Below are 27,096 nucleotides of genomic sequence, written 5' to 3'. Positions count from 1 at the left end.
TGAAGTGACGTCATGGTGGTTGCCATAATTTATGATGTCACTGAGCATCTCGAATACGAAGCCAGCACCCTACCAGAGGTGCAAGGCTGTTGTTGTTATTCTCGTAGACATAGCAACCTGACATTAAAGGCTGGCTTGTAGCACTATCTGCTTCTTAACAGATGGCTACGCATCCAACCGCCATTCAGTGGATATCAGGATATAAGTGACATCCATTACGTGGGACCCTGGATGGCAGCACGACGTTATATATCAAACCAACTGTCCTTCCTGGGTTGGTTCTTGATAAGCCTAACGCCGACCGCACACCTGCATCCTCTCTACCCACATATCTGGAACGAAAACAAGATGGCGATGCACATCTCTCCCAAAGCACATCCAGATACATCAAAGCTTTGGATTACAGGCAATCCATATGAATATGCGATATTCCAAAGCACAGGTAACGAATTAACCATACCTTAAGAGTTTCTTCACCTGCGAATTACTACACGATGAGTATCTCGACGTCGAAATCGTCGAAGAAAATATCAAGGCGTTTATCTGCTTCTTGTGATATCCAGGAAGACTCACAGCCTGAGAAGGCTTCATGTTCACATACCTGGGAATTCCAAACGACAAATTGAAAACAGGGGGCAAACTAAACCGGCTTTAAAAGGACGGAGCAAAGCACGTCCTCTCTTAAGGGGGCCGGCCGGAACCCTTATATATGGGGGTATGGCAAAAAATGCAGTCATGAAAAAATTCATGGAGCTTCATATGGCCATTGAGAATACGTATACGAAATATTTCGTCATAATTCCTCTTACTTTCGTAGTTACAGGGTAATTAGTAAACATAACTCAATAAGCCTAAAACATTTATCCATACAAGAAAATGCAATATTTCTTCTGTTATTGTAAATTTTGATAATTATTGTCAAAGAAATTGTGAGAAATGGCATCTGTAGAGATTCCGTGAGTCGCAGAAGGGAGTATCAAGTTCAACCATGATTCAGTGCAAACACAGACATCAAGTAGTCCACAAGCTCGAGTTTCACCTATGACATTCGCTTGCTTTTACATATGTTTATCTATGTTTCTAAAAGAATTTCATCATACCAGTGAGGAAAAGACAAGTAAAACTTCTCGCTAACATAAAGATGAAGAAAATTCGCTCTAATATGATTAGCGTAGTTAGTGAAGAGAGAGGGAGGGAGGGTTGCGTAGTAAGTAAACGCCCCCGTCTTGCCTGAAGCACACGTCACACTGTCCCCAAGGCTACGATCTTTGAGCAAAGGGATCTTAATTTAGGTTAAATAACATAGTTTTGGTTTATTTATTAATACCCAAAAAGGAATATGAAATTCATAATAATCCTGATTTATTAACATTGTCTTTGTAAAAAGAGTACAACTTCGAATTTCACCTCTTAACATTCTCTTGCATTTACATGTTTATCTTTGTTTCGGCAAGAATTTCATCATGCCAAAACAGAAAATACTAGGAAAACATATTGCTAACATACAGAAGAAGAAAATTCGCTGTAATAAGCCGAGTTAGTGAAGGAGAGAGAAAGAGTTGCGTAGGAAGGAGTGCCCCATCTTGCCTGACGCAGTGCCCCAAGCTACGATATATGAGCAAAGGGATCATCATTTATGATTAAATTATGATAAATAAAGTTTTGGTTTATTAATACACAAAAAAGAAATATACATTAATAATAATCATTATTTATTAACATTGTCGTTATAAAAATATGAAAGAAAACTTTGAACGCCCGTATCTCAAAACTATAGTTATTGACCTTCAAAATCTATCTTATCACTAGTTTTAAAGTTATAACATTGGAATTTGGTATATAACTCAGAAAGACATTATAGAACAATCAAATCAAGCCCTTTTTTCCAATTTTTGTTTCGTCTTTTTTTTTTTATCAATTTTGTTTTCCTGATTTATAAGGTTTATTTTTTTTACCATAATGAAAAATTCATATCTAGCAAAAAAATGACTTTTAGAAAAAAAAACTCCTCATTCGATTGGAGGTCTACATCAGGTCAATATATGGCAGTAATCCCGTCTTAATATTAAATATCAAGGGATGAGACAGAATTTGAAAAATGGTTATTTTCGTGATAAATCGCCCTGGCGTCACAAAACCGAAGGTCAGAGGTGAAAATCATATGCGGTTTGGAGATGTCCCAAGTCACCTTAGTAAGTGGTATGAATATCAAAGTCCTGTCCTTAAAGAATGGCATTAGCCTGCCGGCCCCCTTAAAGGTGTAAGAAAATAACTAATGGGGTCACGAGTAAATGAGGGGTATGTGGGTGGTTCCACATGTCTCGTGACCAAGCACAGATGCCAATAGTCCCTTGCATACACAATTATTTTAAACTTTACCGGTTTCCAGCTGGCGCTGAGTATTTATCCTAATGTTAAGACCGAAGGTTTGTTTCGTATATGAACAATATGATTTTGTTATGATACAATAAAGTTTGTTCATACTTACCTGGCAGATATATATATAGCTGTATTCTCCGAAGTCCGACAGAATTTCAAAACTTACGACACACGCAGTGGTCGGCCAGGTGGTTAGTACCCGTTCCCCCCGCTGGGAGGCGGGTATCAGGAATCATTCCCATTTTCTATTCAGATTTTCTAGTGCCACTGTCCCCTGAGGGGAGGTGGGTGGGTACTTGATTATATATATCTGCCAGGTAAGTATGAACAAACTTTATTGTATCATAACAATATCACTTTGTTCATGAAACTTACCTGTCAGATATATATATAGCTGAATCCCACCTTTGGAGGTGGGAAGGGACAGAATAGAATGATTTAGGATGCAAATTGCATGTAGATGACTGACATCTTGGTTCCATACCTGTTAGCATAGCTGACTTCGTGATTACTGTCACCCAAGACGGCTTTTGCTTTACTAGAGTCTCCAGCAAGGTAGTGACCTGTATAGCTGGTGAGTTCTAGATGATCTGTCAACGGGAGCGTGACCACAATGTGACTAGACCATATTGACCATACTATGAGGGCTAAGAAGTAATATATATCACCACCTGACCAACCTAGCCAAAGTTAAGGATGTTTAACTAAAGCTAAGAATTGAGAAGTCCGCCACAGGCGGCCGACCCAACAACTATAATTAACAGCTCTTCCTAACCATTTTCTACAGGATAGGACGAGTAACACTTCTTGCCCCGGCCCTAACGAGCAGCAGATCTCACATGTCGTCTTCACATCCCGCAGGTAGTGTGAAGTGAGCATAGAGTTGCTTCGCTAAAACGTGGCACTCAGGATGTTACTGAGTGCCATGCTCTTTTGAAATGCCTCCGAGGCCGCGCCCTCACCTCGTGAGCATTCACTTTAAAAGGTTTTAAAACCTTGTCCAAACATGATGAATGAGCCTCTTTGAAAGAGGTCCTTAAAAGGAAGCCAGGGCATTCTTTGACATGGGCAAGTCTGGTCTTTTTACGGAACACCGTGGATTGTCCGAAGGATCTCGACTTTCTTTTTAGTTTTACCTACATAAAACTTGAGAGCCCTGACAGGGCACAGGACTCTCTCTGGCTCTTTCCCAATAAATAGTGACATCCCCTTGGTCTCCAAGCTCCTGGGCCAAGGGTTAGACGGGTTTTCATTCTTAGCCAAGAACGAAGGGCTTAGAGAACACACCGCATTATGTCCTCTAAAGCCAATATGTCCGCTGATAGCTTAAACCCCACTAACCCTCTTTGTCGTGGCTAGAGTGGTTAGAAAAATTAGCCTTTCTGGTCACGTGCTTTAAGTTTGCAGAAAGGAGAGGTTCGAAAGGCTTCGACATCAGGAACTTCCAGACTACGTCTAAGTTCCATGCCGGAAGCTTCGATTTAGACAGTTTCGAGATTTCAATAAACCTCAAAGATCGTGAAGGGCTTTGTTGTTCAACAGATCCAAATCTCTGAGTCTAAAGGCCGTCGACAACATACTTCTGTATTCTTTAATAGTCGGGACTGCCAGCTTATCCACATTCCTCAGACGGAAAGGGAAGACGGCAATCTAATTCACAGAGGTCGAGGTGGAGGAAAAGCCATTCCTCCTGCACCATCTTCAGAAAACAGCCCACTCCGATTGGTACACTGCAAGATAGGAAGCTCTTCTTTGCCTTGGCAATCGCACTTGCCACTAGTCTTGAAAAGCCTCTCGCTCTGGTCAACTTCTCGATAGTCTGAACGCAGTCAGACTCAGAGCAAAGAGGTTTTGTGGTACCTCTCAAAGTGAGGCTGTTAGAGTAGACCAACTCTCTCGGGAAGGGTCCTTGGAAAGTGCGCTACGAAGGACACGACCTCTGTGAACCAGTCGCTCGAAGGCCAACATGGGGCGATCAGCGTCATCCTCGCTCCCTCTGACGCCGCAAATTATCTTATTACTTCTCCTAAGAGTTTGAATAGGGGAAAAGAGACTAAACATCCATCCCCTTTCAATTCCATAGGATGGCGTCTATTGCTACCGCTCCCGGATTGAGAACAAGGGAGCAGTCTAGAAGAAGCCTCTTCGTCTTCAACATTGCGAAGAGATGTATCAAAGGACGTCCCTAAAGTCTCCACAACTCTTGACATACTTCTAAGTGAAGAGTCCACTCGGACGTCAGTAGTTGCTGCCGTCGATCGAGAAGATCCGCACGGACGTTCTGCAATCCTGCAACAAACCTCTTGAGGATCGTTACGTTTCGTGCCTGTGCTCATAACAGGCTCTCTCTCGTTAACTCGAACAGGGACCAAGAGAGTTTCTCTCAATACTTCTTGGGATATGCAAGAGCTGTGGAATTATCCGAGTTGATCTGGACCACTCGGCCAAAACTCGTTCTTCGAAGAACTGGAGAGCCAACCGAATTGCTTCCAATTCTTTTAGATTATGTGCCAGGACATCTGTTCCCCTCTCCAGATGCCTGGCACCTACTTTCTATCACCTTAGGTGATCGTTGACCGACTGAGAGATGTTCAGAATCACTTCCAGATCTTCGATGATATTTCAGTTTTCCAGAGGAAAAACTGGAGAGGTCTGAATTGCAGTCTCTTCAGGGAAACAAACTTCTCCAGCGAGGAAATGGTCCCCAGCAGAATCATCCCTTCCCTCACCGAGCATGTTTCCTTCCCCAATAAGGCTGCGCTTTGCCTAAGCAGGTGTGCATTATTCTAGTGCTATGCTGCAGTAGACTCGTACCGAATTCTGTTACAGTGCGGTAAACAGAACCGAAAAGGTCTAAGAGATATGTCTGTTGAAAAAATTCTCCCAAAGCGAAGGCGATGTTCATTCATGCATGCGAGAATTCCCCTCAACCCGAGGCTAAAGTCCGTGATTGTAGGGCAGAGATACGGTTAGTCAGTCAATCCCGCAGGAGAGAGAGACGTAACCGACCGCACATGGCAGAGAACCAGCTGGTACTGAGCTGCTCTATAGTGACCGCAGCCTACGTTCGCCGTCTCGCACTATTCCACCTGAGTTGCCAGCTATTCCATTCTACAAAGGCGTAGGTTTATCATCATCATCGAGCAGAAAGAAACTCTCAAGCAGGTATATTTAAGCGAAACAGATTTCGCTAAATACAGAAGCTGAGTTGGTGTTGTCGTAACAATACCTTAAATACCTAAAAAGGGAAACCGGAAAACTCCCGGAAGCTTGCAGGGATTACCGATTAAATGCAATTAGAATAATAGTCCTCTCGGTTGCCATCCGTAGGGATAACCACGGTATGCGTATATAACTTGAACCATCAATCGCTTGATAGTAATATGACGCGAAGGTAAAATACGTAGAGTATTGTAGTCACTTGGACAGCTACCTCCCTACTACATTCTTTCCTCGATGAGGAAGAGAGGGAATGGAGATCGACTGTCTTCGTTCTCTTAGCCAAGAGAATGAATTAGCATTAGTCAAAGGAGAGCATCAAGTTAGAACTGAGAATCGAAGAGGACAGCTCAGCTTCTTGTGTTATCGGACAGAAGACTTCATGGACGTAGTCTACAAGTCTGTTTCCCCTAAGAGCCTCAGAGAGGTAGTGACCTATGAATGAGGGTTCTTCTGAATCTTGTCAATGAGAGCTTACCTGCTTAAGCGATATGTTATTGGGATCTTTGTCAATGTGAACTAACCCATTTACGTGACAAAGAGTTCTATATTTCGTCAATGGGGGCTTACCCACTTACCTGACAAAACGTTCAGTATCTTGTCAATGGGGGGAACCCACTCATATGACAGAAAGTAATCGAGTAATTCGAGCATACATACTTCCCGATTCCCGTAGAAATCGAGGAAGGAGCCTTATTCCTGCTCAAAGACTGGGCTTACGGCAGGTAAGACCCGAAGGTTCCCCTTCAGCAGCGCAGTCCTGAACGCTGAAGAGGCGTTTTATGACCCCAAAAACTGCTTTAAGTTTACTAGTCTCTCCTTCTAGACGCCAGCTCATCAGAACCAACCTGACTACCTTATTCATGCAGGTTGGATAGTTTTTTGAGAGACAGAGAGTCAGGGCTCCGAGACTGCTATCTAGGAGTTAAAAGTCTCCTTCGTCCTGAACAGCCCTTTCAGATGGTGATGCAGATCTGAAAGTGTCTAGGAAACCTTAGCAGAGGACAGGAGAGACCTCCTCTGTGCATCAACCAGGCTGGCAAAGTCGCCTTGGGCAGAGGAGGGAGCTCTCAGTCCGACGTCCTCCCGTCTCATACCAAATACCTGCCTTGTCGTTAAGTCTTGACGGAGGCAGGGCAAAAGAGGTCTTGCCTTGTGCTTTCCTCGACTCCATCCAGTCATGGACCTTCTTAAATGCTCTCTTGGTCAAAAGAGAAGTCCTCATTTTCACGAATCCCGGAGTCTTGCTGGATTTCGAAGAGGATAACTGAGGAGGAGGAGAGCGAGAGGCCGAGGGTTGGAATTTATCTCCAAACGAAGCACGGAGTGAGCGGGCCAAGACTAGGTAGTCAGAAGACGCTGACGTTGAAGGTTGTTCTTCGTTTGCTTCCTACGATGAGCTGCTCACTTCTCCCTCTTCTGCAGGAGCGGCAGACGAGACCACCGAAGGAAGTGGTATAAGGCCTTTAGGGCCAAGTTTCAATAAGGAGCGTTGCTGAGAAGACGAGTTCAGAGTACAAGGTTGTGCGTCTTCCAAAACAGCCTCAGCAGGTTCAGGCGCAGATGCGAAAGCTTCATGAAGAGCGTCTAGACAGGAGTCACGACGAACGTCCTGTAGTCGGAGAGCGTCTTGAGATCGGCGAGCGTCCAGAAAAAGCGTCAACGCTGGCGTCCTGGACGGAGCGTCCAGAAAGCGTCACGCTTTGGGCATCCTGACGAGCGTCCAGAGAAGCGATCACGCTGGAGGGCGTCCTGAACGAAGGCCGTCCAGAACAAAAGCGTCACGCTTTGGGCGTTCCTGACGAGGCCAGTCCAAAAGAAAAGGGTCACGCTGTGGCGTCCTGACGAGCGTCCAGAAAGCGTCAGCTGGGGCGTCCTGACGAGCAGCTCGTGACGAAGCCGAATGCAAAGTGTCAGCTTAGCAGCTTGAGAAGCGTCCAGCTTAGCTGCTGAACTAGCGTCATGCTTGGCAGCAGATGGAGCGACGAGCGAGGGGCGTCTTGGCGAACTGCTTGACTAAGTGAAGCAGCTTGCATGGCGTCAAGCTCAACAGCTTGAACAACATCCTTCTTAGCAGCAGAGCGAACGTCACGTTCCACATACGAAGCGTCACAAAGAGAGAAGAGGGGAGCGTCTTGGGGAGCAGGAAAACAATTCTTGCTACGAGAGTAACGACGTTCCTTCCTCTCGACAGAAGAACGTTTGGGGAGACGTTCCTCGCGCCCTCTAGACAACCGCTGGGGAGCCGCATGAAATCCAGAGGGCGACGAAACAAGGAGAAAGAGACGAGTGAAGAGAAGGCGAGGGGGACTGTCTGGACCTCTTGATAGGCAGTCTATCATCCTTCCTCCTCCGACACGACTCTGCCTCTCTCTCGGCAAGCAACGAAGCAAGTTGTTGCTACATGAAAGGATGATCTTTTTTATCGGAGGAGACTCCTTCTCAGAGGAAGGGCTGATCCTGTGAGAAGACGAGGGGCGAGGGGACGCCTTCTTCCTTCTCACAGGGACCGCAACAGTTCTATTCCTGGAGCGACTGGAGCGTTCAAAAGCGTCATCATCGGATGACGTCCTGGTCTTCTTTTGCAGAGGAAAGGCAGCAAAACTCTGCAAAGCAGCAGAAGAGAAAGGATGTGAAGCGTCCTCCTCTCTGAGACCAAAGACGACGGCCGCCTGTGCGACATCTTGCGTCTTTGTTCTCTTCTGTGGTGGAAAGTCGTCAAAATGTTCAGGTGACGATTGCAACGCATGACGAGGGAGAGAGGATGTGAAGCGTCCTCTTCTATAAGCTTCTGTTTAGAGGGCGCGAGTCCTTCCGAGAGCTCCAACCCCTGCACGGGGAGGACGCCTCGGAGGACGAGAAGCAATCCTTCAGGATTCGTGCACATGCACTATCTTTGGCAGCCTGGGAAGCGTCTTCAGGTCCTGCCAAAGGGACGCCAGATCGGTGGGGAGTCCCCGTAACCCTCCTTTGGCTTTCGACTTGCCCATTCCCTGATTCCTGGGAGCCCGGCAGAGGTCCAGGCCTAGAGGCATTATAGGGCCGATCTGATGCCTCCTCCACAACACTAGGGGCACTAACAACCTCACTACACTCACAACACTGATTGGAGAGAAAGCACTTTAGATTCCAAGATATGGATGGAATCCACAATAACAGAAAGGGCATTACCTCTCGCAAACACGACCTCAAGGCCCGTAGGCCATACCACAGAGTTTAGCAAAATAAAGTCTACAGGAGGTTAGTAGGTTCATTACCCTGACTTCTGTTTACTGATGCAGTCTTGGAGGAAGACCTCCTGATTCTATCACGCTCTAATTTGCGTACATACGAATCATACGTCTTCCCTTCGGAATCAGTCAAACATCACTCTTACATTGATCTTTCAATAAAGAAACATAAAAGTATATTAATACTCCTTTCTATATATATACTTAATATAAATTTAATATATGAATAAATTAAGAAAAATGTGGAACGCTTCACGGTAATCTTCCCATTTTAGTATATGTACTGCCAAAGCAAGTACTACATCTCATGCATACACAGTGAGGATCTACCGAAGGTTTCGGTAGCCTCACCTTACCCCTTGCAGACAACAAACTCTGAAACTAGCCGAACTAGATTCAGAGATCTTATGCAAAGAACAATCAAATTATGATAGCGTATGCCAAGCCACAATCCAAGTCAATACTAAACCAAAAGACAATTAGGATACTTAAGCGGCAATGAAGTTTCAAAATCCTAAGACGGAGGTACTGAAAACAGGTGTTGACAGTACCGGCGACAGAGAAAATCTGAATAGAAAATGGGAATGGTTCCTGATACCTGCCTCCCAGCAGCGGGAATGGGTACTAACCACCTGGCCGACCACTGCACGTGTCGTAAGTTTTGAAATTCTGTCGGACTTCGGAGAATACAGCTATATATATATATCTGACAGGTAAGTTTCAAGAACAAATGTATTTTTCATAACTAACAAACCTGAGGTCTTAACATATAAAGGCCCACCTCAAACCACCCATCTAACAGTCTAAACTGGGTTGGAAGGGTAACTGATAGGTCACGGGATGCTCAAGAGCATTGTGGAAGCTACCAATACCCTGTGACTAGGTATAGATGCCAATAGTCCCTGATAACTACAGAAAATCTTCTAAAACAAGAAATAAGCAATGACTAAAAGAAAAAACTAACTACCTGTTAAAGTGTAGAATCTAGTAATTACCAAAAGAGGAATTTGAGGGGAAAAAGGCAATTTGATTAGAAGAAATAAATGTAATTAGGGTCTTGCTGGCACAGTGCATTGGTATACGTTACTGCTCTTCCAAGATATTAAAAAGATGTGAATGTTGACAAATCTAAATCATTAGAAAGATTATGATTTTATTATGGCATTGCTTATCACAATCATCATCCCTTTATTAGTGATGCTTGTCAAACATCAGTAAATTTTGAGCCAAAGTTTAATGCACAGAGAAACAGAAATTTTTCTTTGGTAAAGCATCACTATTATTTTAAAAAACACAAGACTTTAAGACCTACATTTTAAACTCTTCAAACTTCAAATCTTGTTTTCCTCTCCGTCCAAAGAAGTGTACAAGCAAGGTGGTATCGACGACATGGCTCTTCTGCAACTCATCCTCCAAAGGCTCAGCCTCCTCCTCACCTGTCGGATATAGTCCTGTGTAAGAAACAAAGATGCACAGTGAGAGGTTAATGTTCAAAAGCACACAACTTATGCAAATGAACATCAGCTGCATGAGCAAATAACACAATCCCAGATTAGGTAAGAGAAGATGTAAGCTCAAATAATTGGTGTTAGGAAAGACATATCAACACTGGGAATAGAAAGAACAACATATAAGAAAAAAACACACACACGACATAACAGGTTTGTGTGGCTATACGTAATAAGAAATGAGTTAGCAAACCCTCCAATACTTTATGCATACTTTCTCTATTATCTGTAAAACGTAATTTCTTGACAAAAAAATGTTTGCAGTAATTAGTTTAACATCAACCAATAATATAGCTCCTGCCACAAAACCCTTAGCTGAAAATATGCTTTCACTTACAGCGGGTCACTCCCTTTAAACAAGTGAGTAATAAAGAGAAATAAAACTTGACCACTAAGCATATTTTCAGCTTGATTAGAAAACAACTACCACTCATGAAACCTTTTCTAATCCTTTACAGGCTCAAATGACAACCATTATACACAGCATATAATCCTTAAGGTACCTACTACAGTAATAACAAATTTTGGGAGTCACAGATCATGATGTTAGCCCACAATCACACTTATTTGGAACATTTTACTAATAGCACAAGATATTAACTAAACCTTCACACAGTAATTCTCAAATCTCATACTAGAAGGGAGAGTATTTTCATTTTATCTTTGCGATGAAACTGACCACTGTTAACCTTTAAAATGCCTGCTTTATATGCCAAGATACTTATTTCCCCTGCAGAGATCTTCATTACTCTACCTCCTTCATGTTTTGTCAGGCATGGCTTTTAGTTTTAGAGATATCACATTTGATTGCCACCATAATATCTCCTCAAGTCATTTAGCCTCTAGCACTAAAACTTTTACTTCAGCAGTCTGTAAAAGGGCTTTTCTTCTTTCTTCAACAATATATGACTTTGTTAGTTATCTTCCTGTAATACAGTAAGCTGCTCTTAGACATGTTTTCATATTCAATGCTCTTGTATCTTGGCTCTTTGAGTAAAAAATAATTCCGTACCATAACTGACTTTGGATGGAATGAAGCTTCTTAAAATTGGATAGGCTTTATCACACAAAAGAAAATGCAGTTTCAAGTGTGCTATTCTTAAAGCGATGAAGTACACTGAGGTGCGCAAGAATTTGTACAGGGAATACTGTTTCTCCCTAGCCTTACATATAGCAGCCTATGGCATTAAATTCTCAGCTGAAATGTATAGATATAGTAATTAAGGGCAAGGACCCACCCACCCATCTTTCAAGTACCATGCTGTATACTTCAAAATAAAATTTCCCTTTAAACATGTGAGCACCATAAAAGATAGAATAAGCATACCCATGCATGAGCACATTTAGTTACAGTACAGAACATAATATATAAGCTCAAGAAATTACACTGCAACCTCTTTTGAATCCTGTACTTTTCCTATAACTAACACTGCTTAAATACTAGAACACCTTACCTTATCATAAACCTCTTTGACAATGCAGACAAATGACAGACAATGATACTTTAGCAAAAATATGGACACTAGCCAGACACTGAAAAGAGCCTCCCATACTCCAAAGGTACTACAAATTATCTACAGAAAATATCTTTAACCACTAAGAAATTACATTAGAAATTCAACTATTTAACTCTCAAAAACAGTTCAAATTACAGCAGTACTTGGATTGAATAACTATGATGGAATTCTCAAACTATAGACCTTGAAACTAAATTATTCTTATCTTAGTAATATAAATGAACTTAAAAGTCCTAAATTCAACAAAACAAATAAAACAATCACCTTCATCTGCAACTTTTACGACACCTTCCAATGCTCTATTCAGTCGGTCACGCCTTGCAGTGCTGAAGATCTTCTCCAACTGTAAAAATTAAAAATCTTTGTAAAATCTGACATATAAGTGGCAAGACCTTTTTAATAAGGAGTAACTATGAATATGAATATACCAAAATATAGCATGGACACTAGCATAAGTAAATTTTATATAATAACGTAGAAGTGATGTGCACAATGTTTATAAAATAAGTATACTGAGGTAAGGTGAACCAATATACATAAAAATAAAGTTATAGTTAACACAACAGTAGCCTAACAACATATATTAATGAATAAATCAAGAAAACAAAACAGTTATACGTACTACTAGGTTTATAGTCACCTATGATAATCTTCTATATACTGTTCAATACTAAAGCTTAAGCAGTTTAATAAAAAAAAATTATACCGCTCGACCTAATCAATTAAAATGATTGTCAATTAGACAGCAATGAAATGCTCGGTAACCTCTTTCAGCAAGATGATTTATGCAGTAAGCCATAGTCAAACCCAGATGGAAAACAATGTAATGCACTTTATGGAAGAGGGAAAATAAAGGTGAAATAGATGGAAAAATATGGCATGAAATAGCATACAAGTAGTTAACCTTACCAGTTATAGTTTACAGATACCCCATAGGACACATAACAGAGAAGCTTTGAGAAAATATTCAAACATTTAGGAGAAAATCACTGTTTTAATCTTTACACATTCCCATTCAATCCAGTCTGAATGTGTCATGTAGTCAGAAGCAATGGTGTGTGGCAGCTTATTCACAAAAGACAGCATTGTTCACCTGCTTTCTTAAACTCAAAGTTATTTAGATGCATAGAAAAAAATTTTGTCTGCAATTTGAAAATGGCATCAAGCAAAAAAGCAAAAAGCACATCAGTTCCAATTCAATCACAAAAACATGAAACCTTAAATTTTTGGCATTTGTTACCAGTACAGGTTATCATGGGCAAAATGATGATATCACAATTTTAACTGACGCAATGTAAAGCTCATTAATAATGAAACTCTTTGTTACGGCAGCTCTACTGTCAGTTGAATGTGTATATATCAATATTTGAACAATGACTTGCCTACAGTTACCAATTATTTTGTAAAATGACACCCATTTGTACTATTCAATCCATAAATAGTATGTAGTACATGAAATTAACGGGAGCACAAAATCCTTAAGAAATCTAATCTGACAAATTGTGTATTTAAGAATACTATTTCCTGAAAATTATAGTTTAATCTGGATGGAACAAAGCACCCTTTTGTATAATGCACACAATATAGTTCAAGCCATCTTTTTTTTTATATCTAAAACTTGGATAGTCAGGGAAAACCTCACTTTTTTCTTATCTAACTTGAATCGTGTTTTTCACATATTGCATAACCATTGCTATGACAAAAATTGCCAAAAACAAACTTTAGATAAATTTTAGTCTTAAAGTCATAAAAATCAGTCATTTCCTTTAATTCTGGAGGTCTTTACCATTACATGAAAATAATCAACAGTAATTTACTAGATTATCAAGCTCTCATAGCATCTGCACTATTTCCACCTATCAAGGAAAATTACTTTTAGCATCTTTTACTAAAATACTACCAACATATATACTTTCAAGCTTTACAAAATGAGGTTGCAAACTATCAAAACATTCCCCATTCATGACTTGTGTGGTCTACATCTAGACACTACTTTTGCTTTAGATTATATTGGCAGTCAGTTGTGTCATACGCAAGAGTGTAAGTGTGTGACCATTCACTTTGACGAGCCGTACTGTACTTTTATTTTCAGGATTGTCCAACAACATTTTACTGCCCTTTTACCTCTATATGAAGATAATATTCAGTAATGCTACTAAGATGGTTTCACCTTGCAAATCCACTGCCAATAATATGGCATTGCTATTTTCATAAAACAACTACAGTTCCTATTAATAACACTGTACAAATAAAAACATTGCAGTACACTGTACCCATACACCACATACAGAGAAAAAATATACCATCTTAATATCTTTCTCCAAAAAACATGCTACCCCTTCAAATTTCTGAAAAAAGAACTTTAGACTTGAAAGAAAACCTGACATCAAATCGCTAAAAATAAAAAAAAATATATTCAGCAAAATATAAAACTTGTCTGCCACATGAAGAATGATTTTCTTAAAGCTACCATTTATACCTAATGAATTCAAATCAGTTGTATGTATATCTAAATTTTCTATTTTTACAGCCTATTACTGTACAAGCATTTTTGCTGTAGATCCAGCCATAATTCTTCATCCTAAATGTTGCCTAGTTGCAATGTTTTTTTTGTGCATCGGACAGAAGACGATGCACAGAAGACAGAAGATGTAAGGTAGTCTCACAGTGCATGAACAACTGGGACTATAAGGTAAAACTCAATTCTTTTCTCACTAATCCTAAATCTGCATTGCTGTTAACAGTTGTTTCTCCCCACCATGTAGAAACAGCTTACTGCTTATTTATAAAACTGATGGATTTGTATACAAAATCTTGCTTTGTGTTAAGAAACATCCAATCCATACCGCTTAAATGAGCGAAATGACAAGACTATGTACTCCTTACACTATTTGCACACAAAGAATCTTTGAATGATAACAATGCTCAACGTTTTACCCTGAACATCAAAATGTAAAGGAAAATAATAACAGTACCTACATAGTAAAGCCTTTTTTAGTTATGATTAAACAATTGAAAATCCATTTTCAATCCTAAACCTGGAAAGCTAAAAATATTTCTAATGCATTCAGCTGATCATCAACATTCAATAAGACATTTTCTTAACATTACATAGATATGCCTTTAAATATCTTGCAAGAAACACTGAAATGATCACAATCATGAGTAATCATCAAAGTTTCTCACCCAATACTAAATATTTTAATTCCTATTCAAATAAGGTTGCAATAATAAATACATATACAGTATGTATATATTTTTGTTACTTAGTGAGAACAAACTTGATTAGTGTTATTTCAATCACTATACAAAAATGACACTGACTACTAACGCTGACGACTAAAATTCTAATACCTTTTTACCAGTCTCAAAATTTTACAAATTGCATTGTCTATTTTTTTTAACGTTTCAATCTGTTATACATACTAGGCAGATTTCATGAGGACGTTCGTGGTAAATGAAAATACACAATTAAAAAAATTTTGAACTCAATTAACATAATATTTCATAAGATTGGATAAGCTACTGACTTCTGGAATTGAAGGTAGTAGTACGTAACTTTGTTGCTAATAATGGTGCTTTCAATTTATTTGTCTATGAAAGTAACAACAAAATGTTTTCTATTGAAAATGTTTAATATTCCTGTAAATTGCTTTCATAAACTCACCACTATTTTCAAACTAGCCTATTTTGTGCACTGCACACCACCTCACCTTATACATCACTGAAGTATATATGAAAAAGGATTATCAACTAAGTCATGTAACCTATTGCATATGTACAAGGTCTCTCAGGTCCCAGGAAGTAAACTAAATGACTTGCATGTCTGCTAAATATTCAACCCCTCCCAAGAATCACAGTCTTTTAGAACTATTCTGGATTATCACTTATCAATTCCTTTTGTTTTAATTTTATATTTAATCTTTTCTACTAAGTTAATTTACGTGTAGATGTCTTTGCACCATAGATAAGATATCACACTAACCATTCTACAAGTAACCTTATCTTATTCAATAAAATTCCATTTTCTTTTACAACTTTAGATGAATAACTTCCAAACAAAATGATGAGTTACTACTTTCCTTTTATCAGAAAATCAGTGATATAAAAAAATATAGGTAAAAAATATAGGTAAGATGTTGCCAATAACAAGCAAAACCTTTACATATACAGGAAATTTTTTTAGATGTCGATCAAGAAGGCTCGACTTTCAGAAAAAAGGGAGAAAAACTTAGAATCCTAATCATTTACAAGAACAGCATGATTTTAATCAATTTATTCAATTTAACAAAACAGAAACTAACTGTAAACCTATGAGCCTGGGTGAATGCTACCTCACTTGGCAAGCACAATGCTCTTCTTAACCACGTTTCCAAAATTAAGGTTCTCACAGGATTAAGTTAAATATGTACTAAACTGACCCATTACATTTTTTATGGCTATTACTCATAATGCTGCTGTAACCACCATACAGCAAATACTGTAACTGTTCTCATTCATGAGAACAGCAATTCATGAGCACTACAACTGATGGGGCATGGCACAGGAAGAAAAAGCCGTCTGATTTCATGAAACATTACCAATATTCTAACAAAGTCGTATAGAGGCATGTTTTAAAATACCACAAGCACACGGTAACTGTATGCAAATACCAAGGCTATTCTAGAAGCATCTTATAGGTAATGGGATAAAGCGCAAATGGAAGAGGTTACTTTGCAAGCCTAAAATGAACCAACAAAGCTAAGAGAAACAGACTACACGAGAAAGTTAGAAGTACATATACTTTGTGAAAACAAAGTTAAACGTAAAAAGTAAAAAAACATGAAACAAATTGAAGGACTGAGAAGAAGCAATGGCCATGAACCCACCTCACTCAAGACAGCATTGTCTTACAGTAAGGTACAGTGATAGCTGTGGGTCTTAGACTGGTGTACAACCTTTCCAATTCTGTAAGTACAAGACACTGTACTGCAGCACTAGTGGGACTTTTTTTTTTTTTTTTTTTAAGATATGCTGCTAGTATATCAAACTATGTTTGGTCCGCACATATCTTTTGTCTAAAGATATAATTCTACTATAATAATCCAGGTAAATTGCTGTCAATACATTGTTGTCTATAAATTGCTTTTAGGTCTCTTAATTTCTATTAAACTAAGATTCAATTACCATTAAGCGCCAAATGCTTTCATCACCTGAAATTTCAAGGACAGAGGATATAGTACAACTCACCTCATCACTTAATAGTTTATCAAGAAGCTGACAAAAAGGTATTAGACTAAAGTAAATACTACTTACACTCATCAACTAAGTCATGAGTACACAAACATTTTATTCAAACTCAACCACAAATAACAAAACTCTTATGTCTTTTTGAAAGAGAAATCTTGCGTGAGACACAACAAGTTCCTACATATTATTATACAGCAAAGAAAGCATATTTCCTAATTAAATTCACAGCAGTTTTATCTCTTTTTTTGTTGGTTCAGTGTCACTTGCAAAAAAAAAAAAAAAAAAAACTGTACCTACCAATTTTTTTTTACTTTAAACAAAAACTCTTCAACATTACGTAAGGAAGCTCTTTAATTTAATGCTTTTTAATGTAAAATTATAATATTCAGTTACTGATTGCAACCAACTATTTAATGTGGTATGTAAACACCACAAAAACATCTTGGCAAAAGAATTATCCGTCACATTTATCTAGCATTTGGTACAAGTTTGCCAAGTACAAAATGGAATGAGCCATGTATCCATTGGACTTTGGTTCTTTTTGCACTATCATAAAATTTATGTTTATTAGAGGAATTTCCTGCTACACAGTAACCTGTCTCCAGAATACAAAACTGGTTTCTGTGACATTTCCACATTTGAAGTACCCTAACACCTTATTCAAGTACTTTAAGATTCCAAAGACTGTATTCCACTTGACAGTGCAAACCTCAAGATGTATTTAAAAACCTGGGATGTCTCCCTTTTTCTTAATGCCAGATTTTAAAGACAATGAACACCAGAAATGAAACTAAGTGAACCTTTAATCTGTTATCTGAAAAGGTAAAAATCTGGGATATTCTTTAGGACACTGGCTTTGTAAATAATGAACAGCCTTAACAGGCTCCACAGGAATACAGGTTCACTGAAATGTCTCCGGATTTCAAACTGCCAATAACAATGTACTTCACAACATTTTACTGCATATGTAAAAATAAAGAAATATGAGGGTTTTCAATAGTACTTGAGACTACAATATGAAAAATACCAAAAGCACCGTGAACATAGCACAAATATAATTTTAGATAACTCCTTAATAACTGAAACACTGCCATATTTTTTGTGCTAATAAATGCACAATGCTTATTAAATACTGAAGGAAATGACAATATACTAATACAGAAACTTAATTGCAATAATTGGAAACTGATCTGGACCTAACTTCAAAATGTCTGAACAAACCTTACATGTAATGATACCTTTCAAAAGTTATCATTTTTGTATTTAACTACAATATTTCTTTTGATATTCTTTGGCTTTTACTGGTGATTTCTGTGCAATGGCCTGAAACTAATTTTTACTTGTTTTTAAAGGCTAAAATGAATACTGTACTGAATCTTAAAAAAAAAAAAATTTTATTGTGTGGTATTCAAACATTGTTTCACTTTTAATATTCTTGGGATGCTACTGCGGGTTCTTGTGGAATTCCATAAAAATTACTTTTACTTGTTTTTAATACCTGAATGCCAAAATGTAAATCTTAAAAAATGCTTATCTCATGGAATTCAAATTATCTGTTCCTCTATTAGAAAGGGGTGACTTTAGATATTTACAAAATGTATGAACACATCCAAACAAAGATTCCAAAAACCAGACTAACCAATGGTCATGCACTGTGTAATAGTAGGACGAATGTTAACCTGAAAGAACATACCACACTATCAGCCTGGGAGTGAGTTATCATTGATGGAAAACCATATTTTTGAATGGAAAATTAAATACAATCTACACATTAAAGGAAGGATCCCAAAGAAAAACCTGACTCGTTTTGCATTCACAATGCTGCAAAAAATTAAAGAGCTATGGAATGATACTTTTAGAACCTGAACCAATTAAAGAGACAGACTAAAGCTTTGCTACACAGCAAAAAACACTGGAAAACCTTGGAAATGAAAGGAACAGAAAGTGAGTCTTGCAACTGATATGCCGCACATGTTCTGGATGAAAATATGTATCCAAAATTACTAATGTACCAAAAATTATTACTAATATTTCAGAATTACAAACCTTTACTAATTATCAAATTTAGAACCTTAATTATTACAGTTGTCTGTAGCAATGAGCGTTAATTTACAAATTTTGGGAAATCTGCAAAAAAATTCCACAAAATCAACTGAAGTTACAGAAAAATTCTACGAATTTACTTAAAGGGTCAGCTTTCAAACCTGATGTTTATCAAGTCTGTGTTCATATAACTAAATCCTGCATTAATGTAGACTAATCATTATCTTCAACTGAATCAGTAACACAGGTGCTTACCATACAAATGGTCATATTACGACCTCAGACTTATTCCCTCTAGCAATTTTAAAGCATCAACCACATTTACTCTACAATCTTTACAAGAAAACAGTTAAGAAAAAGTAGAGAAACTGTAAGAATCAACAACATCAATTGCAAGACTCCAAGACAAAAAAATGAATTCAGTAGCTTCAGAGCTCTGACTATCACCCGGCAAAATGCACGCAGAGGACTCCCCAGAAGATAGAGATTAGACAAAAGGCAGCTGGAGCGAGGCACCCGGTGATACACGGGACGCAAAACAAATGCAGCTATATTACCCCCACACGGTTTTTCTTGGCGTCTCGGCCCATGAGCAGCTCACTTACGACCTGCTTTGTTGCCTCTATCTTTTTTGTGGTCTTGACGTCTGTACTATCTGAAGCTGTGTCTGATACCCAGGTGGCATATGCTTGAAATACACCAGCTGTTATCATCTCCATTAACTGTTCACATGGAATGTACAGATCAGAATTTATACATGGTGGGGGGAGTGCATAATGTCTCGAACATTACCTTTGGATTCTGAAGTCAATGCTTTCTTCCAGTCACCATCCTGAGCCAGGCATAATGCATTTACTACCATTAAAATTACTGACAGAGTAAGGAAGAAGCTCAATTGAAATATAAAAATATAGATAATGAACAAAGCAACACTAATCTTAATTACTGAAAATCTGGAAATTATCAATGATAATACATATCTGTACAGAAAAACTATTATGGTCAGCAACTGAAACAATGATAGACAGGGATGAAACAAGAGTCAAATAAAATATTCTGACATTTTGAGTATTTACATGAACTTGACTAAAATTTTACATAACAAAAATATTAATACAGTCACACTAACTGCTACAACATGTAAAAATCTTACATTAAACAAAAATCACTTACCTATGTATGAGTAAGCCTATGTACATTAAGGAGAATGTACATTAGGGAAAATCATCATTCACTTAAAATTTTGGCAACGTGGAAATTCAGCAACTTTAAACAATTTTGAATTAAAATTTTTCAATGCAACAACCCAAAACCATTCAGGAGGATTGTAAAAGAAACCTATATACTTACATAATTAACAAAACATTCCATCAAACCAGCCTTTTCATGGTCTTGTATATGCAATCATACAAAAACTTTTTCAAATATTAACATGCCAAGAAAAATAAGCATAAAAATGTAATATTTAAGGGAAAAAAAATTACTGATGGTTATCTTTAACAAAAATCTTACATCTTTATCTCAAATACCAAACATTATTACAATGCAGTAAAGACCCTAGAATTCTATCTTGAAGCATATCACATTCTATCATACAATATATTCCCGTCATGATCTTTACTGACCAATTTTTACGGACTTTCTCCATGATTGCTCTTTACATGATTATTCCCTTTTATTGTTGATTCTCCCTAATACTTCTACAAGCAAAAATATTACTTTTGCATTATATGTGAGCAATTGAAAGATATTGCATAACATAATCTCATACTGTACTCTAACAAAACATTAGTTTCACATGACTGGACAATTTAAACAAAAGAAAAGGAGACAAAACTAAAATACTCAAACAGCTAAAATTAACACTACTCTACACCTACTAGTGATACGAGTTAATACAAAAATGTAGAGACTCCACCAATTACCAACAAAGGCATTGTTTAATTGTCAAGCAATAGAAGTCAGTTAAAAGTACAAATGCAATTCTGACAGAGGATTAACGCTTGTCAAAGCATAAGTACTGTGATTAAAAGCTTATTTTGCAGAATGTATCAGCTCCCATGCAAGTCGCATACACTTCACAAGAAGTATATTTCTGGACAGACACTGGCTACTCTATTTGATATGACAACAATGGAATCTACTAAATATAAAACTTATATTTTACCAGTGAATGATGGTTGAATGATTCACAGTTTAATATATATACCATATACATACATACATACATACATATGTATGCATGTACGTGTGTGGATATCTTAAAACATCTAAAAAAAAAGCACAACATACCGTCTTATCACAAATTGACTAATGGTAAGAATAATCTAAGACTAGGAAAAGCACTGACTTATTCAACTGGATCAAAAGTAAAGCTAAGATAGTCTTAACTACTTTTCTAATAACACTACAAAAACTGTAAGACAAATTAAGGCTGCAAGAGGGAAGTTTTACATTTAGATGAAAGGAAGCTACAGGTTCAAGATAAATATGTACAATGTAAATTAAATTTCTAATTTAATTTATTTTATGGAAATAGCTAACCTGAACTGTGGGCAAGTACGTGATCTAAAATTCTGAGAAGGTATACAAGAAAAACTCAATATTCATGTAAAGCATTAACATTTTCTTATATATACATACAACGCAGTGAATGAAATCTGTCAAACCAAGGTGAAGATAAAATGTTTGTACAGCACTGCAGATCTATAAATGCATCCAACACAGAAAGCACTTACCACAAGAAACTCTTCTTTATCAACCCTTTGGTTTCCATCAGTGTCGAACATATTGAAAGCTATGCGGAACCCAGTCTGCGGTTCTGTGAAAGGCAACCACATTGAATAAACAATTTGAGAGATGCTGTAGAGAACAAACTGAATTACTGTTATATCAGTGTGCTCCTCCCAAGGAGCCAGTTATCATTTTTAAAAGAATGTGAAATATGATATATTAATGATTCACTTTCCTTAAATTTTTCATTGTAGTTTACTTTATCATATGAGGAATATTCACTTGACTCTTGTAATATCTTGCACATATATAATCTAATATATATTGATAAAAGCCTCAGCACTATTTTGGTAGAATTTAGCATACCTATCACCTAATAGCATATGTTACAATTTGAAAATCTACGTACGTATACAGTATTTTCACTAGTATTTGCACTTATCTTCAAAGTTTATAGGTTAATTTTACTTACTGTACTTTCAAAATATCCAACACCCAAAAATGTATTTCAACAAATTTCTTATTTATTTACATTTCATTAAGCATTTAAAATTCCAAACAAATACCTAAGTTAAACAAACTGTTGAAGAATACTTACTTGTGAGAATTGACAGCAAGAAGAGATATTCAGTATACGATATAATACCTGACAGGATGAAAAGGAAAATTAAACTCAAATTGATATTTACAATTTAACTGTTCAATTTCCATCTTTAAAATTTTAAAATAACAATTTCTGCTAATACATCTGAGTCTAGAAACAGGACTTGGTGGTTTCATTAAACTAAAAAAAATTTCATACCTTAACCAGCTCAAGTTATAAAACAATACCAGATAAAAGTCAAGACATTTTACTCATTACAAAGAAACTCTACAATACAAACATTAATCTGAAGCATTTAACATAATGATGCTAACTTACCTTTGTCAAAAATTGTGCGGAACATGTCTGGCGATCCTTTAGACAGAGATGGTGTTTCTTGATGAAAACGGTCTAAGTCTTTATCCCACAAGGTTCTGCGTTTCAACCGAGCTACAATAATCAACAATGATCAGTTGTGTCATTTGATTTGATAACTAGTTCTGAACCGTGAGAAAAAAAAGATTTGCAAATATGAAATCAATAAACTGATATCTACAATACATATTTGAAAAATTAACATATGTAATAGTATTTAAAATGAGTCCAACATAAATTCCTATCTTAATTTTATAAATCTACAGCATATCTCTTACAAAAGCTATTCCATACTTTCGGGAAGGTAACCGTTGTTTGTCACAGTTACCATTCATGAGCAGAGTAACAGTTCCTTTAAGTTCTAAATGCAAAAACTGGTAAAAATGGCATTAAAACTATACATACACATTTAGTAATCAGAAATATCTTATTGCAGTTCAGCTGGGACAACAATTATAAGAAAAGGCAGTCCCCGGTTATCGGCAGGGGTTCTGTTCCGATGGCTTTATGATAAGCGAAAATTGCCGATAACGGAAAATCAGCAATTTACGGTGCTGATAACCAGATTTTGGTGCCTATGTTAGTTACGTATCAGCACCATAACTCTATTATCAGTGCCGATAACTGGAAACTGGCTCATTATGGCGGCAAAAATATCCGACAAGCCCCATAAAACTGGATCATCAATAACCGAGGACTTCCTGTATTGCTAACATTTAGTTAATAAATTTTTCACAGCAATGTCTAATGTGTACTTTGTTCACATCTTCTTTCAGCTTGTCAGTGTGATCTTTATTTACTATTTTCGTTTCTTAATATACTGCAATAAAGTTCAGCTATTCAGTTTTAAATGTCATTAAGAGTATCCTACCATGAAAGCTGACTTTAACTATACTAAACCAATCAACGACAGTTATTGTTAAGCTCAAATCTTGTCACCAAAAAAATCTGTTGAAGTAATTTACGGATGCAGATTGTGTTTTACATAGTATAAAGCTATCAAATATATATATCGATAAAATTTAACAACAGTAATAATCATAATAATGATAAGGGCTTTACATAATGTACATCTTCAATGGGTTAATAAAATCGATAGATGTCTAGGTTGGAAATAAGCAAATGTTTCTCTGGCTGGCATCAGATTCCCCATTTCAGTTTATTTTGTACAAAAATTAATCAGTTTAGCTGAATACTATAGAGAGATGAGTAAGTTCTTGAAAGATTCCCAGTTATATCTTTTTTAACATAAATTCATGTAATATTTTCAAGTACTACAGAAACCTGAATCTTATTTCTCCACTAATAATATTGATATATATGCTATATTTTGTCTGCAATTGACTGCTGACAATAAAGTACTTTGACATTTGAACAGTCAATTGGCGGTACAAAGCCAAAATTGTATCTACTATCCTAACACACAAAAAGAAGAAGAATGTGCTCCTAGAAACACACACATGGTAAGAAAGGATGGACTCCTAAAGTGGCAGGATGCAACCTGGAACCCCACACTATAAGTACCACCTGGAGTGAATTGGGACGACTGCGATAGACCAAATAAAATAGATTATATATAATATATAAATATATTATATATATAAATATATATATAATAAATAGTATATATAATATATATATATAAATAAAATTATATATATATATATTATATATATATATATAAAATATAAATATATATATAAATCTATATAATAAATATATATATATATATATATAGAGATAATATATATTATATATATTATATATATATATATATATATATAATATATATTAATATATATATATATATATATATATATATATATATATATATAAAATATATATATATATATATATTATAGATATATATATATAAATATTTATCCATATATATATATATATAAATATATATTATATATATATTATTATACGTATTATATATAAATATACTATATATATACTATATACTTATATTTAATATAATTAATATATATATAATATATATAGTATATCTATATAAATATAAATATAAAGATAAATATAAATATACATATAATTATATATATAGATATCTATATAATAAATATATATATATAATAAATATTATATATAATATATATATACTATATATATAAAATAGGATATATCCTATCTATATATATATAATAATATATAATATATATATAAATATATATTATCTGCTGATTCAACATCTCAAATGCTCTGCCATAAACATTTTTATAAAATAAAACTATGCTTACGTCTAGGTTCAGAATCTGTGACTGATTCGATGAAGTCTTGAGGAGTCATGTAGAGCTGTCCCTGATACTCAACAGAGGCAAACTTGATAAACCGACGTTCACGATGATTGAGCTTCAGACCCCGCAGAGACTGATCTTCCATCTGAAAATGAGAGAACAGTCTACAGAAACAGAAAGAAGTCACACTAGCATGAATAAGACTGCTTTTGTAACTTAGCCGAATCCCCAAAAACAATTTAAGAGACAGCCAGACTTCAGGAAGGAAACAAGTTGTCCTATTTAGCAGAAAGTAGATTCGTGAGAAGTGAAGAGTAATAATCTCTCTCTCTCTCTCTCTCTCTCTCTCTCTCTCTCTCTCTCTCTCTCTCTCTCGTGGTTAATAGTTAGCATTTTTGCTTATTGCAGTGTTAAATATTTAATACTCTCTCTCTCTCTCTCAGCAGTCTTTATCCAGCCAAGGGGATAAACGTAGCTAGAAACAAATGCAGCATATTAAAACAAATTAAATAGTTCTGATGTTGCATATACAGTTAAGCCATTAAATGACAGGCAAGAATAACCAAAAGCATATGAGAGAGAGAGAGAGAGAGAGAGAGAGAGAGAGAGAGAGAGAGAGAGAGAGAGAATTAAATATTTAACACTGCAGTAAGCAAAAATCTTAACTATTAACCACGAGAGAGAGAGAGAGAGAGAGAGACTATTAAATGTTTAATACTGCAGTAAACAATAATGTTAACTATTAATCAAAAGAGAGAGAGAGAGAGAGAGAGAGAGAGAGAGAGAGAGAGAGAGAGAGAGAGAGATAAATTAAATATTTAACACTGTAATAAGCAAAAATGCTAACTATTAACCGAGAGAGAGAGAGAGAGAGAGAGAGAGAGAGAGAGAGAGAGAGAGAGAGAGAGAGAGAGAGTATTAAATTTTTTTAATACTGCAGTAAGCAATAATGTTATTAACCATGAGAGAGAGAGAGAGAAAGAGAGAGAGAGAGAGAGAGAAGAGGAGAGAGAGAAGAGAGAGTATTAAATTCTTTTAATACTGCAGTAAGCAATAATGTTAACTATTAACCACGACGAGAGAGAGAGAGAGAGACGCGAGAAGAGAAAAGAGAGAGAGAGAGAGAGAGAGAGAGAGAGAGAGAGAATTAAAATTTAACACTGCAGTAAGCAAAAATCTTAACTATTAACCACGAGAGAGAGAGAGAGAGAGAGAGAGAGAGAGAAATGATAATTGAATATCATAAGCAGATGCAAAAGAAACAATAGGGTATAGAGTTTCTTTCCATACTAGACATGTGGAAAACCAGCTACCAAAAGGATATGAATGGTTAAAAAAAAAAAAAAAAAAAAAAAAAAAAAAAAAAAAAAAAGTTACCAATGAAAACCAGCTTACAATCGCCACGCCCACAGACAAAAGTTTTTTTCTTTGTTCCGTTGAGAACACGAGTTTCTTTATTAAAAAAAATAAAAAAACTCGAGATAGTTTTTTCTTTGTTCCGCTGATAACACGAATTTCTTAATTAAGAGAGAGAAAAAAACTGGGTTTCACTTTGTCAAAAGAAAGCTGTGGGCTGTTTCTTTCAAGAACCATAACCACTTTTGTCTTTCAATATTTTTTTTTTTACTACAGCACACATAAAGGTATGTGAAAATGGCCCTTATATAGTACACCCACGGTTCATTCAGAAGACTCAATGAGCTGTACTATTACAATAAAACGTACGGGCCCATTCATAATTCATAAACGTCAATGAAACGTCACACTGAATACAACGCCTCCACCAACACTCTTCCCTTTCAAGAAATGACAGATGTGTTCCACTGAGACTGCATTTCCCTTCACAATAAAGAGCTATTACAATGGAATATCCAACTTCTCTTGAGAGAAAACTTACATATACACGCCTACACAGCTACTCATCTAACCAACCGTATTTCGTTTGCGACATCACTGGGGCCAAAAGGATTACAAAATCACGCGGCTAGGAACCAACTGGTTACTTGGTAACGGGACCTACAG

At 36.6% G+C, this 27,096-nt stretch overlaps 1 protein-coding gene across 6 annotated transcripts in view; it reads right to left on the bottom strand.

The window, feature by feature from the left end:
• Positions 1–27,096, bottom strand: part of LOC135205399 (calcium uptake protein 3, mitochondrial-like) — a 171,588-nt gene that overhangs the window by 43,956 nt on the left and 100,536 nt on the right. For 2 of the 6 annotated variants that reach the window (XM_064235897.1, XM_064235895.1), the window contains exons 1-7: positions 25,078–25,238; positions 22,781–22,891; positions 22,457–22,504; positions 21,864–21,946; positions 19,683–19,847; positions 12,118–12,196; positions 10,141–10,279 (exon numbers count right to left, since the gene is read on the bottom strand). In XM_064235897.1, the coding sequence (XP_064091967.1) occupies positions 10,141–10,279; positions 12,118–12,196; positions 19,683–19,847; positions 21,864–21,946; positions 22,457–22,504; positions 22,781–22,891; positions 25,078–25,219 (767 nt within the window). In that variant the 5' untranslated portion in view covers positions 25,220–25,238. Of the gene's footprint in view, positions 1–10,140; positions 10,280–12,117; positions 12,197–19,682; positions 19,848–21,863; positions 21,947–22,456; positions 22,505–22,780; positions 22,892–25,077; positions 25,240–27,096 lie in introns of those variants that run through there. The other 4 variants (XM_064235896.1, XM_064235899.1, XM_064235898.1 and 1 more) reach the window with 4 other exon arrangements.

The sequence above is a fragment of the Macrobrachium nipponense genome, chromosome 24, assembly GCF_015104395.2.
Source record: "Macrobrachium nipponense isolate FS-2020 chromosome 24, ASM1510439v2, whole genome shotgun sequence".
Taxonomy (NCBI): domain Eukaryota; kingdom Metazoa; phylum Arthropoda; class Malacostraca; order Decapoda; family Palaemonidae; genus Macrobrachium; species Macrobrachium nipponense.
This window is presented reverse-complemented; position numbering and strand designations above follow the sequence as displayed.